Source organism: Pristis pectinata, chromosome 14 (genome assembly GCF_009764475.1).
Source record: "Pristis pectinata isolate sPriPec2 chromosome 14, sPriPec2.1.pri, whole genome shotgun sequence".
Classification (NCBI taxonomy): Eukaryota; Metazoa; Chordata; class Chondrichthyes; order Rhinopristiformes; family Pristidae; genus Pristis; species Pristis pectinata.
Window position 1 is genome coordinate 1,641,740 of NC_067418.1, and position 17,373 is coordinate 1,659,112.

The 17,373-nt window shown below is 46.9% G+C and overlaps 1 protein-coding gene across 12 annotated transcripts in view; it reads right to left on the minus strand.

Moving 5' to 3' along the window:
* The window catches only part of mrvi1 (murine retrovirus integration site 1 homolog), a 239,359-nt gene that overhangs the window by 216,980 nt on the left and 5,006 nt on the right, over positions 1–17,373 (minus strand). For all 12 annotated transcript variants that reach the window (XM_052028841.1, XM_052028840.1, XM_052028843.1 and 9 more), the window contains exons 2-5: positions 11,237–11,538; positions 8,394–8,504; positions 5,040–5,217; positions 3,202–3,263 (exon numbers count right to left, since the gene is read on the minus strand). In XM_052028841.1, the coding sequence (XP_051884801.1) occupies positions 3,202–3,263; positions 5,040–5,217; positions 8,394–8,504; positions 11,237–11,538 (653 nt within the window). The remainder of the gene's footprint in view (positions 1–3,201; positions 3,264–5,039; positions 5,218–8,393; positions 8,505–11,236; positions 11,539–17,373) is intronic.

Genomic DNA, 17,373 nt, shown 5'->3' on the forward strand with positions numbered 1-17,373 from the left:
CTTGGAGAAGATGTGGAGGTTTATTGGAAAGGTACCCAGGGTGAGGGACTTCAGTTCTGCAGAGAAACAAGAGAAGATGACTGCTGTTGCCCTTAGAGTGGAGAAGGTTAAAAGGATATTTAAGAGAGGTGTTCAAATAATGAGGGTTCAGTGCAGTAAGTAAGAAAGTTTTCATAGATTCGTAGACTTATACAGCATGGAAATAGGCCCTTTGGCCCAACTCATCCATGCCAAACAAGATGCCCATCTACCCCAATCCCATTTGCCAGCATTTGCCCCATATCCTCCCATGAACCTGCCCAAATGTCTTTTAAATGTTGGAACGGTACCTGCCTCTAGTAATTCCTCTGGCAGCTCGTTCCACCTCCCCACCACTGTCTGTGACAAACTTACCCCTCAGGTCCCCTTTAAATCTTTCCCCTCTCACCGTAAACCTCTGCTCTCTAGGTTTAGACTTCCCTATCCAGGGGAAAAGCCTGTGACTACCTACTCTATCTAAGCCCCTCATAACTTTATAAGCCTCTATAACACATTGATGCAATCACAAAGAAGGCATGCCAGTGGATCTACTTTGTTAGGAGCTTGAGGAGATTTGGTACGTCACCAAAGACTGTTGCAAATTTCTACAGATGTACGGTGGAGAGCATTCTGACTGGTTGCATCACCGCCTGGTACAGAGCCTCCAATGCACAGGATCACAAGAGGCTGCAGAGGGTTGTAGACTCAGCCAGCTCCATCACAGACACAAGCCTCCCCACCATCAAGGACATCTTCAAGAGGCGGTGCCTCAAGAAGGCGGCATCCATCACTAAGGACCGTCATCACCCAGGACATGCCCTCTTCTCGTTACTACCATCGGGGAGGAGGTACAGGAGCCTGAAGACCCACACTCAACGATTCAGGAACAGCTTCTTCCCCTCCGCCATCAGATGTCTGAGCATGAACATTCATGGTCCATGAACACTATTTGTTATTCCTTTTTTTGGACCATCTATTTATTTTGTAATTTATAGTAATTTTATGCCTTTGCACTGTACTGCTGCTGCAAAACAACAAATTCCACAACATACAAGTCAGTGATAGTAAATCTGATCCTAAGGTCACCCCTCAGCCTCCATCACTCCAGGGAAGACCCCAGCCTAATAACTCGAGCCCTCCAGTCCTGGTAACATCCTTATGAACCTTTTCTTCCTCTTCTCCTACTTAATTTCATCCTTCCTGCAGTGTGGCAGCCACAACTGCACACAATGCAGCCTAACCAACGACTTCTATAACTGACTTCTATAACTCTTCTATAACTGTTGCATGCCACCTCATAAAGACAAGTGTACCATACACCTTCTTCACCACATAGTCTACCTGTGTCACCACTTTCAGGGAACCATGTACCTGTAAGCCCGAGGTCTCGCTGTTCTACAACACTCTCCAGGGCCCTGTCATTCACTGTGCAAGTCCTGCCCTGGTTTAACTTCCCAAAACATATCACTTTGTACTAAGACAAGTGTTAAATTTCATTTATCATTTTCTTTCCCACTTGATTTAGATTCTGCTGTAACCTTAGACAACCTTCTTCACTGCCCACCACACCACCAATTTTGGTGTCATCTGCAAACTTACTTTCTCTTTAATTTACTAATATCTTTAATTTACTAATCATGCCAACTGCATTCTCTTCCAAATTACTGGTATGCGCGATGAACAGTAAAGGACCCAGCGCCGATCCCTGCGGCACATCACTGCCTACATATCTCCAATCTGAGAAACAACTCTCCACTACCACCCTCTGCCTCCTACCACCAAGCTAATTTTGTTTCCAATTTGCTATCCAACCCTGGATCCCATGTATTCTATCCTTCAGTACCAGAAGGTGGAACTACAAGACGTAGATTGAAAATGTTGACAGAGAATCAGAGGGAACTTAAGGAGTCAGGTACAATAACAACATGTAAAAGGCACTTGGACAGGTCCATGGATAGGAAAGGTTTAGAGGGATATGGCCAAACGCAGGCAAAAGGGACATGCTCAGGTGGGCACATTGGTCGGCATGGATGAGTCGAGCCTAAGGGCCTGTTTCTGTAGTGTACTACTCTATGACTCCATGATAATATCTAACTCCTTTATGAACATCTTTAATGATTTGACTTCAACTGCTTTCCATGGTAGAGAATTCTACGGCTTCACCACTCTCTGGCAGAAGAAATTTCTCCTCATTTCAGTCTGATATGCTTTACCCCTTAGACTGTGACACCTGATCCTGGACTCCACACCCCACCACCACCCCCACCCCCGATTTTAGATGCCCCATCTCTCTAATTAACTTCGATGTGAGCATTTAATGCTGATCCCTTATTGCCCTTGAAAAGGTGGGAGTGAGTTACCTCCTTGAACCACCGCAGTCCTCCTGGTGAAGGTGCTCCCGCAGTGCTCTTGCAGAGTTCCAGGACTTAGACGGGTGGTCATCAAGGTGCAGCGATGCACGACCAAGCCAGGGTGACGGGTGATTTGGAGGGGAATCTGCAGGTGTGATGTTCCCCTGCACCTGTTGCCCTTATTCTTTCTGGTGCAAGTGTTTGGGAGACATTCTGGAGCATCTGGGTGAGTAACTGCAGTGCATTTTGTAGATGGTATTGCTGTTTGACAGCTGCCAAGAAGGAGGTACCGAGATCTTGTGCATCCACTGGGGATGCAAATACGACCTGGGTTTAACAGGTTGTCTCAGAGACAGCACCTTCAGCAGTGTAGCACTCCCTCAATACTGCATTGGGAATACCAACCAAATTAGAGACACTGTTCTCTGTCATAGGTCTTGAACACAATCTTCTGAGCAGGAGCTAAGAATGGTATTGCCTGATCTTTGGCTGGCACCAATTGAAGGAGGGAGCCTGCAGGGTACTGGGAGTGGGGGAGGTCGGGTGGGAAGAGTCACGAAATGTACAGTGCTTCAATAAATGGCATCTAGTGCTCGAACATTCTATACTTGGAAAGAACATGATATCAGAAAGATGTTCTGCATTATCCCTCCAGGACCAATCCTCAAATTTGAGCACATGTCAATTCACCCAAAAGATGGAACCAATCTCTTGGCATCAGCTATTTATAATTTAGAAAACTTTAATGAGAAATCCCCTTAACCTTCCTCATCCCAGTGAGAAGTCCAGCAGTTGACATAACACTCAATTGGGTCTGCAGTGTTTCACTTACCATCGGATGATTGAAGTTGAGGACTCTCTCTCAGATTTGAGGATGTTTTATCATCTGATGGCCTGTGAATTAAGTACCAAGGAGTGAAACAACACAAAATACAGCCAGTTAATGCCAGACAATCACTTCACCAAAAGATGGTGAACTCAGGGGAAACTTTATTCACCCAGAAACATTTGAGAAGGTGGAGCCAGCACCCCAAGGAGTGACACAAGGGAGACTTCAGATGCTGGAAATCTAGAGCAACATACAAAACGCTGAAGGAACTCAGCGGGTCAGGCAGTATCTATGGAGGGAAATGGAGAGTTGATATTTTGGGTCGAGACCCCTCATCTGGACTGAAAAGAAACGGGGGAGATAGCCGGTATAAACAGATGGGGGGAAGGAGTGGGGCAAGAGCTGGCAGGTGATGGGTGGATCCAGGTGAGGGGGTGATAGGCAGGTGAGGGAGGGAGGGAGGAGAGTGGGACTGATGTCAGAAGCTGGGAGGCGATGGGTGGAAGACGATGGAATCTCATAGAGGACAGTGGACCACAGAATAAAGGGAAGGAGGTGAGGAGGGGAACCAGAGGGAGGAACATCTGGGTGATGGGCAGATGTAGAGAGCAGGGGAGGGGAAAGAGAAGGGGTGATGGGGGCCAGTGGGATGAAGGAAAAAGGGGGGCAGAGGGGAGTGGTTGAGACAAACAGTGTTTTGCTTCAATTCATTCACAGGCTGAGGGTGTTGCTGAGGGTGGAGCATAGAAGCAAATAAGGGAGGCGGGGCGGGCAGAGGGGAACAGTAAGGGGAGGGGACCTACTGGGAGGGAAGAGAACCACTGCGTTCTTTGCTGGGCACCATCTTAAAATGAAAGCCAGGCTGTGATGTTGGGGAACAGAGTTGCACACGGAGAAGTGTGAACCTGGGACTCAGGACAGAAGCTGGGGGTGGAGAGGACAGCTGGAGCCCACAAGGTGAGCATCAGGAGGTCGTTGAACTAAAAATACAAGGTGATGGAAATCCTCTGCAGGTCAGGCAGCACCGGAGAAGGCAGAAACCGAGCTCTGATAAAAGCACGTTGACCTGAAACATTAAGTTTCCATGTCTTCACAGATGTTGCCTGATCTGCTGTGTGTGAGTGTGAGTGTGTGTGAGTGTGAGTGTGAGTGTGTGTCTCTGTGTGTGTGAGTGTGTGTGTGAGAGTGTGTGTGTGAGTAGGGAGGCTGCTGGTGTGGTGCCAGAGCTTGGTGGCAAAGTATTGCATTGGGCTGGTATTCAAAGGCCCGAAGCATTGACCTGGGGAAATGAAGTTGATTCCCAACGTAGCAGGTGGAAGCAACAGAATCCTCACTATTGCCCCTCCCTCAGTACCGCCCCTCCCACAGTGTGACCCTCCCTCAGTACCTCCCCTCCCACAGTGTGACCCCTCCCTCAGTACTGCCCCTCCCACAGTGTGACCCTCCCTCAGTACCTCCCCTCCCACAGTGTGACCCCTCCCTCAGTACTGCCCCTCCCACAGTGTGACCTTCCCAGTACTGCCCCTCCCACAGTGACCCTCCCTCAGTACTGCCCCTCCCACAGTGTGACCTTCCCAGTACTGTCCCTCCCACAGTGACCCTCCCTCAGTACTGCCCCTCCCACAGTGTGACCCTCCCTCAGTACCACCCCCCCTGTGATGGTTTGAGAATACCCGCCCCTGTTACTTCCTGACAGCATGGTGCACTGAGAACAAGTTGAAGTCTCTGGAATTGGACCTGAACCCAAGACCTTCTCATTCAGAGCTGTGACTGCTTCCCACTGCACCATTGCTAACGCCCAACAGATTTCTCGTTATAAGGATCCTTGTTTGCCACATTACCCATCCTGAGTACAATTTGCGATCCATCTTCTCATTGTTAAATGGAAGCTTCCTTGGTCAATAGCAATGTCCTTCCGCTCTGGGTCAAGCATATTGTGCAGCACCTGCAGTCTGCCATCCGTGTTCTGTCCTGTCATTTCCTGTAGGTACTGAATGATCACTGAAGCTGCAACTCTCCCTGTTGGATAAAATAAAAGGATCTGCCTTCAACCCAGCCAGATCACAGGCTCCCCTCCTGTTGCTTAAAGCAACATTCAACACCCAAATTCATGAAAGCAAAGCACGTTCCAGAGGGGAACAGGTACAGCCCCCAAAATAGACAGCAAATTAAATGGAGCAGGAGAGATAAGGTACCCAAAATACATTCAATGGAAGAGGAAGAGACCATGTTCTGCCATTCAATTAAATCTTGGTACCAGATATGTACCGGAACTGCATCGACATTCTTTGGTCCAAAATATTTAACCTTACTTACAAAAATGGACCAATCTCAGTAACTGAATTCCTAACTGACCCCCAACCTCATTGAGGCGAGGGTTCCAGGTTCCCACCACCCTCGACGTGAGAAGGTGCACCACCTGCATCTAATTTTAAGCTCAGTTGCAAGGTCGTCAACCAGAACCATTGACTCTTAAACGTTTCTCTCTCCACAGGTGCTGCCTGACCTGCTGAGTATTTCCAGCATTTTTGGGTAATTGAGATTTATCTTAATTCTTTTTTTACTTTTTCTCAACTATTAATTGTTCATTTAAAAATCCTAGCTTTGTAGATATGAGATAGTTCTGAACAGTTGCTGAACAGGCACAGTAGTGTAAGGGCAGGCATGGTAATGTAGCGGTTAGCATAACCCTATTACAGCACCAGCGACCCAGGTTCAATTCCGGCCACTGTCTGTAAGGAGTTTGTACATTCTTCCCGTGTCTGGGTGGGTTTCCTCCGGGTGCTCCGGCTTCCTCCTACATTCCAAAGATGTACGGGTTAGGAAGTTGTGGGCATGCTACGTTGGAAGTGTGGTGACACTTGTGGGCTGCCCCCAGAACACTCTACGCAAAGATGCATTTCACTGTGTGTTTCGATGTACATGTGACTATCTTGTCTTATCTTAATGTCAGTAACAATTAGCATTCTGACAGCCAGCTGATGCAGGGACATGACCTACAGCTGTTCTGTGGCTTCTCCTGCTCCCATTCCTTGCCAAGAGCACCACTTTACTCAACATGCAGGCCCTCCCATGGCTCTTGGATCCGACTGCTCTATACATGTTTCTGACAGGGAAATCCGGGTGATCCACCCGTGGGGGTCAGCTGCTCACCACTAACCCTGGGCCAACGTTCTGTTGTCTCCACACCCTCCACCATGCAGAGTGCCATTACAAATGGATAGACTCAGAACAGATCCGGCAGCTCAGGACTGGGCATGCACACGGCAGCTCAGGACTGGGCATGCACGCGGCACTGTGGACCATCAGCAGCAGAAACGTTCACCACCATCATCTGTAACCTCATCATCCCTGTCAAACCCTGGGATCAACACTAGTTCAGAAGGCCATGCCAGGAGCAGCACCTTCAAACCCACTGACACACCTAATACAGCCTCCTTTTTAATGATAACGTTCCATAATTTCTCATTCCCCCTCCCCTGAATTATACAATGCCCACATGGATACAGATGAGAGATATTCATTTAACACCTCACCCATGTCCTCCGGTTCCAAGCACAGATCACCACTTTGGTCTCTACCCTTTCCTTGGTTGCCCTCTTGCCCTTAATATAGTTATAAAATGCATTAATCTTGTCTGCCTGTGATATTTCATGTCCCCTCTTTGGCCTCCTAATTTCTTTTTTTTTTAAAGTACCCCCAATACTTTCTACACTCCTGGCGGCCCTTCCCCGTTTTCGGTTCCCCACAGCTGCCATTGTCTGCTTTTATTTTCTCCGCCCAGCTGCGATATCTCTTGACATTCAGGGTTCTTGGACTTGCTGTCCATACCTTTCACCTTTAAGGGAACACATCGACTCTGAGCTCTCATTCATTCACTTTCAAATGGCTTCCACTTGACCAATGTAGACCCACCTGCAAATAGCCGCTCCACGTTTGCCTGGATGTATGTAATGACACTGAAATTGGCCTTACCCCAATTCAGGACCTTGGTTTCCAGACCGTTCTTCTCCTCTTCCGTAGCTACCTTGTAACCAACCATCTGACTGGCACCAATGTCACTCTGCCCAGCCAAAAGCCAGTGTTGAGAAGATTCCACAGGACCTCCTCACTGAAGCCCCTCAATCACCAAAGCCTGCCCTCTTGAGACTGCTGGACTCCGAGGTCCACAGTGCAAGACCAATGCAGTGCCAACAACTCACCAAAAGTTCAACACCATCCAGCCCACTTGATTGGTGCCACATCCACCCCCTTAAACACTCACTCCCTCCAACACTCACTCACTCCCTCCCTCCACCACTCCCTCACTCCCTCCCTCCAACATGCACACTCTCCCTCCAACAGCAGCTGCAGTGCACACCATCTACAAAATGCACTGCAGTTTCTTGGCAAGGCTTCTGTGACATCAACTCCCAAACTCCTGACCTGCACTACCATGAAGAACAGGGACATCGGATGCTTGGGAACACAGCAGCCTGACTTGGAAATATGCTGCCGATCTTTTAGGGTCTAAATCCTGGAACTCCCCGCCCTACAGTGCTATGGGAGCACTTTCACCAGAAGGACTTATGCAGTTCAAGAACATGGCTCACCACCATCTCCTCAGGGATGGGCATTAAATGCTGGCTTTGTCATCCACATCCAGATTCTAGAAAATGAGTTAAAAAAAAAGGAACCCAACGAGATGTCAAGAGAAGCTTCCGATCTACTCAGACTGGGCATGCACGGTAGTGAAGCGGTTAGTGTAATGCTATTACAGCGCCAGTGACCCGGGTTCAATTCCGGCCGCTCCTTCGTCTGTAAGGAGTTTGTACGTTTTCCCCGTGTCTGCGTGGGTTTCCTCCAGGTGCTCCAGTTTCCTCGCACATTTCAAAGACGTACGGGTCAGGAAGTTGTGGGCATGCGATGTTGGCGCCAGAAGTGTGGTGACACTTGTGGGCTGCCCCCAGAACATTCTATGCAAAAAGATGCATTTCACTGTGTGTTTCAATGTACGTGTGACTAATAAAGAAGTCTTATCTTATCTTAGATTCTATCTAGTGTCCTGAACTAGCCACCAGAGATTCAACATCACATTACACCGGAGGCATTTTTACTTAGGCTGAGTGTCAGTTTAGATGCTGAGAGACTGATTCACAAGAAATACTTTACACAATTGCATGAATAGGAGAGGTTAGTGCTTAGAGACCATGTACCTGTGCCCTCAGTATCGCAAACCTTGAAGGTGAAGTTGAGCACATCCTCCTCCGAGCAGAGACTAGGCTCGTCATAACTTGCCGTACCTTCTTCTGAAGTTTCAGTGTCACCTGTTGGAGTTTTCATGGGGGTATAATGTTACACATCCAAACACTCACAAAATGAAATATTACATGAAGTAACAAGCCATGCCCACACCCCAGTTAGTCCAACTTCCGATGAATTACTTACCCCCACATGAAAACAAGCCCCCAGCACCCCCAGCCTCCAGATCTGATGACTTACTTTGCTTCTGGTGCTCAATACTTCCAATAAACCCACCAGCATTCTCCCCTCCCCCCGCATGCGCACACAGACACACCACAATACTTTTAGTGACCAAAGCCTCTTGCCTTCCCTGTAGAGATATTCTTGTTATTGGAATTGGTTTATTATTGTCACGTACCGAGGTACAGTGAAAAACTTGTCTTGCATACCGATCATCCAGATCAATTCATTACACAGTGCAGTTACATTGAGTTAGTACAGAGTGCATTGATGTAGTACAGGTAAAAACAATAACAGTACAGAGTAAAAGTGTCACAGCTATAGAGAAAGTGCAGTGCAATAAGGTGCAAGGTCACAACAAGGTAGATCGTGAGGTCAGAGTCCATCTCACCATATAAAGGAACTGTTCAATAGTCTTATCACAGTGGGGTAGAAGCTGTCCTTAAGTCTGGTGGTATATGCCCTCAGGCTCCTATATCTTCTACCCGATGGAAGAGGAGAGAAGAGAGAATGACCCGGGTGGGTGGGGTCTTTGATTATGCTGGCTGCTTCACCAAGACAACGAGAGGTAAAGGCAGAGTCCAAGGAGGGGAGGCTGGTGTCCGTGATGTGCTGGGCTGTGTCCACAACTCTCTGCAGTTTCTTGCGGTCCCGGGCAGAGCAGTTGCCATACCAAGCCGTGATGCATCCGGATAGGATGCTTTCTATGGTGCATCAATAAAAGTTGGTGAGAGACAAAGGGGCCCAACAATGGCAAAGCCAAGAGCTATATATAGATCACCAGATGAGCACAAGCTCACATCCTGCCATCAGTACCGATGGGTGCGTCCCATGATCTGGGTGACTGAGCCAGTGATGAGTGGCAGAGTGTGAGTAGTGTGCATCCACCACAGAACCAAATGATTAGTTAGTGTTGTGATCGGAAGAGAACGGTAACATGGCTGGGCACATGGGTTTGGGTGTGGGTCAGACAGGTAAATGGGGACAAGTCCTGAGGTGTGAGGAAGCAGGTTCAAAACATCCAGTCTTGGGTTTTGTGGAGGCGGGGGTTGGCAGCCAATCAGCACCCAGGGAGGGATTGGTGTTACAACCATGTTATTAAAGCTGACCAGGTCATCTAGGCCTTAGGAAAACCATTCAGTTGAATGGAGGAAAGAGCAGCTTTGAAAAGGTAACATGATTCACAGCCACTCACATGGTCAAGGGCTAAGACTGGAGCTGGGGCATGAGGAGACAGCTTTATACCCCAGCCAGTCCATCTTCAAACACTTCACTCAAGTTCAAAGACCCCCATGTGGAATCAGAAACCCGATCCTTCGGGGGCTGAACCCAAATGGTCTTGCAGTCTCCTAAGGAAGGCCCACTGCCCCCCTCGAGAAGGCTAGACCTATCAATCAGGGAGAAGGTAGCCTGGCCAGAAGAAAACATGGGCTGCAGCTGGAGTTGGTTAAAGGACCAACACTGAAGTAGACATCCTTCTCCAAAACTTGTCATAGAGTTTCACGGAAAAGGGCCCTTCGGCCCATCACATACATACCCACCAACACTAATCCCATTTGCCCACATTAAGACCATATCCCTCTATACCTTGCCCACACAAGTATCTGTGTAAACATCTTTAAATGTAGTGACAGTATCTGACTCAACCCCCTCCTCTGGCAGTGAGTTCCAGATACCAACCACTCTCGGTGTAAAAGAAACTTTCCACTCAAATCCCCTTTAAAACTCCTTCCTCTCACCCTAAATGAATGGCCTCTTTTGATCCTTAAGATCCATATTTACAAACGTACAGAACCTTGTCTTAACAACTGGTAGAAAGATGATGCAGCATTCCCTCAAAATGCCCCACCAACTGTGCAGCATCCCATCAGCACTACCTTTTCAACAGTGCAATGTTCCAACAGCAATACCAGTCTAACAGTAGAGTGCCACCCCAGTCCTGCTCCTCTGACAGTGCAACATTTCCTCATTTACACTGGGCTAACATTAGAATACTGCCCCTATAATGGGGCAGCTGTCTCTCCACACTGTCCGTCTGACAGTGCAGCATTCCCTTAACGTTTATTCACTGAAAACACTACAAAAGACAACCAGTGTCAATACACGACATCTAATACAGAAAAGGAGAACCCAAGCAACGACATACTACGGTAGAGAATGCAAACTAATACTAACGAACCACACACGTGACGCTACACCCGTCAACGTGACACGCGACACTTCAAATAAGAATCGCGTTCGTACCGTCCATGACACACGCGATCCCCTGAGGGGTCCACCGAGCGCAGAACTCAGCTAGGGTGCCCGCGGAAACCGCGTGCTCCCTCTCTAAACGCACCCGCGCGCGCAAGTAAGCGCGGAATCAGTACCGCCCCTCCCACAGTGTGACACTCCCTCAGTACTGTCCCTCCCACAGTGTGACACTCCCTCAGCACTACCCCTCCCACAGTGTGACACTCCCTCAGTACCACCCCTCCCTCAGTAATGTTCTGGATGTTCCAGCCTAGGTTAAACCATAAACAGTGTAAAATAGTTTCATTGTTTGCAGCCAGCTCAGGGCATTCTGATGACTCACTGTTGTCATTGACCAATTCCACTTGTCTTCTGAAGGCTTGCCCAGCTGAAGTGTCTCCGGGTGCATTCAAAGCCGAAGTTGAGGACACACCTACAGCCGTGTTATCATTCCCATCCACAGATGAGCAAGTTGTCCCGGCGCCCAGTCCAGAGTCTAAACGTGAGACAAAGTTGGAGTCCAGTGAGTCCTTCTCTTCATGATCCACTGCTGGCCTCCTCTGGAGAGGTGGCAAGCCATCGAGGCCTGTTGAACTCCGAACTCCGTCAGCCTGCACTTTGGAAGTCATTTTAACTTCGGACAACCTGCAAATAATTGATAAGAAGCAGAGCACAATTATATTAATTAAAGCAGCAAATTATAACGGTGAGGTTTGTTTGCAAATGCTTAAAACTGCAGACCTGCAGGTCAAAGTCTGACTGTAAGTACTGAACCAATACAATGGCCTCAGCTATCAAGGCACGTCATTAAGTCCATCACATAATCTTACATTCCCGATATATTGGCCTCAGAGTGAACACAACACAGACTCCACACTAAAGGGTTATTCTATGAAGCGAAAGTAACTGCACAAACATCTGCAACTCACATTTATACTGCACCTTTAACATAGCAAAAGTGCTTCATAAACAGAAGCTAACACTGAGAAGGTGACCAAAAGCTTGCTCAAAGTCATGTCAAATGGTCTGAAAACAGCATGGAGAATTGGAGAGATTAAAGACATTGAATTCTAGAGCTTAGGGGCTTAGCAACTGAATACATGGTGGCCAATGTGAAGCAATTACAGAAATGGCGGTAGCATAGACAACGATGGATTGCTTTGAAAAAGCCAGCAAGGATTTCTTAAAGACAAATCACATCTTCCTAACTTAATGGAGTTTTTGATGAAGTGGTACATTCTGAGGGACTGTGATCTGAGCTCCATTGTCAGGCCAGAAACGGAGGAGCACAGATATCAGGGTTATAGGGCGAGAAGGGATTGCAGAGCTGGAGAGGGGTTGGAACCATGGGAAGATTTGAAAACAAGGATACTAATTATAAATTTGACTTGAAAAATAAAAAAAACTGCAGATGCTGGAAATCTGAAATAAAAACAAAAAATGCTAGAAACAGTCAGCAGGTCAGGTAGCATCTGTGGAGGGAGAAACAGTTGATGTTTCAGGTCTGTGACCTTTCATCAGAACTGCCTGACCTCAGAGTTTCCAACACTTGCTGGTTTTATTATAAATCTGATCTGTTGGTCAACGAGGAGCCAGTGTAAGTGAGCAGGACAGTGTAAATTAGCCCAAGGGTAACAGAGATTTGGTTAAATTTTGGTCTACAGGGATTCTATACCAAGATAACTGAACTTGAAAGGTGGAAGGAGTAGGTTACACAGCCTCTCAACCAGCTCCACCATTCATTAATATCATGGCTAATCCAGTGCCTCACTCACTTTGCTACCCGTTAACCATCTGGCCTCATCCACTTAGAATCCAAAGTCTATTGAGTTCACCCTTGAAGAATTTCAGTGAGTAGAATGAGAAGGATCTGGACTGGTTTGGAATGATTAACTTTAAAGGTAACAAACATATAAATGAGGGTCTCAGCAAGGGAAGAGTTGGGTAATGCTCCTGACATGGAAAACGGCCGGTATGGAGGCTCCAATGTGCAGGATCACAAGAGGCTGCAGAGGGATGTAGACTCAGCCAGCTCCATCACGGGCACAACCCTCCCCACTATTGAGGACAACTTCAAGAAGTGCTGCCTCACCACCCAGGACATGCCCTCTCCTCGTTACTACCATCGGGGAGGAGGTACAGGAGACTGAAGACCCACACTCAACGATTCAGGAACAGCTTCTTCCCCTCCGCCATCAGATTTCTGAATGGTCCATGAACCCATGAACACCACTTTGTTATTCCTTTTGTTTTTGCAATATTTATTTATTTTTGTAATTTATAGTAATTTTATGTCTTTACACTGCACTGCTGCCACAAAACAACACATTTCACGACATACAAGTCAGTGATAATTAACCTAATTCTGATTCTGATGAAGGATGTGGTGGAGGGGTGATTCGAGGCTCAGAGTCAGATGTGACACCAAAATTGTGAACATCTGGTTCAGTTTCATACAGCTGCCAAGGGGAGGAATGGACCCGGTCCCAAGAGACTGAGTTTGAGAAAGAGATTGAAGGCATTGGCTTTTATCTTCCCAATATTTAGTCAGAGGAAACCTCTGTTCATTCACTACCAGAGAGAACTGAGCCCACAAGCGAAGCTGGTACACCCACTGCAATTCTGATGGATTGCTGCATTGTCCAAGATGCTGCCTTTTGGATGAGATGTCAAACCCAGACCATATTTGCCACCCTGCGGGATGTAACCAATCTGGCAGCACCCTAATAACAATATCATCTAATATTAGCTCCATGGGTGGGATCACCCCATCTGCCACTCAGTGGCTATTTTCTGCATACATTTGGCAGTGATGCCTGTATTGTGTTGGCCATCGCTATCCCTGCTGATCTCTCCATAGAGTTTTTCAGTTCTGCTGTTTTCTGCATCGAGGGATACTATAGAGGTCAATAGCCTTGTCCTTCAACTTCTGCACAGTGAGAAACCTCAGTTACAAGAGAGATGCGAGGCACAGCCCAGGGTTGCTCAGGGTTTATCCAGAAGGGAGGAAGAAGATTCAGTGTCAGCTTCTGCTTCCTTCTACCACAACATCTCTGCCAGGTTAGTGCCCTCTTCTCAGAAATGGTTTAAAGAAAATGGCAAATGGAGCCAAATAATATAACAATACTTTAGTTCCGTTGAGGTTTCCTGTTAACAGATCACTTGCCCCAATTCCAACAAGCTTATTGTCCACAGAAACTACCTCACACCCTTCTGTGGATCAAAGATCAAAGATCCCCGCCATCCGGGCCATGTCACCTTCTCGCAGCTCCCATCGGGCAGGAGGTACAGAAGCCTGAAGTCCCACACCACCAGGTTCAAGAACAGCTACTTCCCTTCAACCATTCGGTTCTTGAATCAACCAGCACAACCCTGATCACTACAGTTTAGCAACGCTATGACCACTTTGATCACTTTGCACTAAAATGGACTTTGTTTTTTTGTTCTAATTCTATTATTTCTTGTAAAAATTGTGTTTAATTTATGTTTTTCTTGTGAATGCTACTTATATGATGTTATGTGCCTGTGATGCTGCTGTAAGTTTTTCATTGCACTTGTGCACACATGGACTTGTGTATGTGACAATAAACTCGATTTGACTTGCCTTTACCACAACTCGTTAATACATCTCCTTTCTCTCTCTTGTGTTTAACTGAGCTTCACCTCAAATGTTGTTCAACTCAACCACTCCTCATGTTAGCAAGTTTCACGTCGTTAGCACTCTCCAGGTAAAGATGTTCCTTCTCCATTCCCAAACAGACGTCTTACATTTGTTGCCACTACGTCTCGACTCACCTACTGATGGAAACATTCTCTCTCCATCTACATTATCAAACCTCTTGGCCTCATCTCTCCTGCAGAGAAGAGCCCCAGCCTGCTCATCCTTTCCTGACCCTCTCACTTCTAGTATATATTCTGCACCACCTCAGTGCCTGCATGTCCTTTTACAACATGGAGACCAGGACCACATAGTCTAACCAAGGTCCAATGCAAGGTTAACATAAACTCTTCATCTCCTTACAAAAATAGCTTGTTACACACAATCAAGATGCAGACAGCCCTACTTGTCAGTAGCTTTGGTGCTGTGCACACACCCACCTGTATAAGCAATACATGTAGGTATCAATTTATGCAGTACTCTGTGACATACACACCTGCACATGCAATGAAGATAGGTATGAAAACTCACCTAAACATTTTGTATCTCCCTAGATGTGCCGTTCCAAGCAACAGATACATATTGCTGCATTTACAGTGTATCCTCCTGTACGTACAACAGTGCATTTAAAATTTTATACAAATATAAAGTCTGTGGTTATGCAAATATAATTGTCCTCACGCTCTGCAAACATACCCGTACATGCAACGTGTATGTAATCTGAAGAACAATTTACCTGCAGGTCCAACATTTCATGCTCAGCAGAAGTGTGAGAAAAATACCATGCATGCGTAACCAAAGCCGAAAGATTTTAATTCCCACTGCTGTCTGTAAAGAGTTTGTACGTTCTCCCCGTGTCTGTGTGGGTTTCTTCCGGGTGCTCCGGTTTCCTCCCACATTCCAAAGACGTACAGGTTAGGAAGTTGTGGGTATGCTATGTTGGCGCCGGAAGCGTGGCGACACTTGCGGGCTGCCCCCAGAACACTCTACGCAAAAGATGCATTTCACTGTGTGTTTCGATGTACATGTGACTAATAAAGAAATCTCATTTTATCAAACATATCTGTGTGCTACCTGTTGTTAGCCAACACTAGACAGATCCCTTACTACCAACAAGCACTAAAACAAAAGCAAAAAATATATTGTAATTTATTTTAAGATTTTACCTCTTAAATACATTTCAGCCCATGAATCTCACAGGTTTCTAGTTGTAACTTAACTCCAGGATTCTGAAGTTAATATATTTTCTCAAAGAAGAACAACTTTTATCGTTAATGAAATACTGAACATCACAATCTTTCGCACTTCTTTTCATTTGCCAGTAGCTTTCTCGTTAAGAATATATCAGATACTTAAACAAAAATGGTCAGGGCTGGCAACTGCAGTGTGGTTGTTGATGAATGCTGGTGTCACACTGAATAATCAAACGTCACTTCAAAACCAGCTGGCCCAGACAGATCTGCGCTCTCCAATCTAGTCAATCCATCAAGGGTATGGGCTTCAAAATAAGCTACAACTTCAAACCTTGTGAACAAGGAGAGATCCTTCAGCTGGGGGAATAGATTTCCAGACTGGAACCTAGAAGAGATTCCAGTAGTTGTACAAGTCGTTGGTGAGGCCACACTTGGAGTACTGCGTACAGTTTTGGTCACCCTGTTACAGGAAAGACGTGGTTAATCTGGACCAAGGATGTTGCCAGGACTAGAGGGCCTGAGTTACATAGGGAGGGGTCGGCCAGGCTCGGTCTTTGTTCCTTGGAGCGTATGAGAATGAGAGATGACCTTATAGAAATGTTTAAAATTATGAGAGGCATAGATAAGGTGGACGGTAAGAGTCCTTTCCCCAGGGTAGGGGAGTCCAAAACTAGGGGGCATAGGTCTAGGGTGAGAGGGGAAAGATTTAGGAGGGACCCGAGAGGCAACTTTTTCACGCAGAGGGTGGTGAGTGTATGGAACGAGCTGCCAGAGGAAGTGGGCGAGGCAGGTACAACAGGATCATTTAAGAAGCACTTGGATCGGTACATGGAGGGGTGGGGCTTGGGAGTGATATGGGCCGAACGCAGGAAATCGGGACTAGCTGGGTGGGCACCATGGTCAGCATGGACTGGTTGGGCCGAAGGGCCTGTATCTCTGCTGTATTGCTCTATGAATCTATAACACTGCGTAAAGAAGGGCTTTCTGAATCACCACAGAATTGCTTGCTCTAATTATTGGGGTGCACTCCTTTGTTCTAGACAGGCTACCACCAACCCCTCACCAACAACCACCAAAAAGAATTTTTTCTTTCTCTATTTGCCCTTCAATCAGCTTAAGCTCACCACAGAGTCAAAAAGGCAGGCAAAAAACAGACATTTTGGCCCACCAACATCCCCTCAGTACTGATCAACAAGCTTCAAAACCTAGGCCCCTGTACCTCTCTACAACTGGATTCTCAACTTCCTTATCGGGAGACCACAGTCAGTGCAGATCGGTGATAACATCTCCTCCTCGCTGACAATCAACACAGGTGCACCTCAAGGGTGTGTGCTTAGCCCACTGCTCTACTCTCTCTACACTCATGACTGTGTGGCTAGGCACAGCTCAAACACCATCTATAAATTCACCAATGACACCACAGTTGTTGGTAAAATCTCAGATGGCAACAAGAAGGCGTACAGGAGTGAGATAGATCAGCTGTTGTGTTGTGTCGCAACAACAACCTCACACTCAACGTTAGCAAGACCAAGGAACTGATTGTGGACTTCAGGAAGGAGAAGTCAGGAGAACACACACCAGTCCTCATTGAGGGGTCAGCGGTGGAAAGGGTGAGCAGCTTCAAGTTCC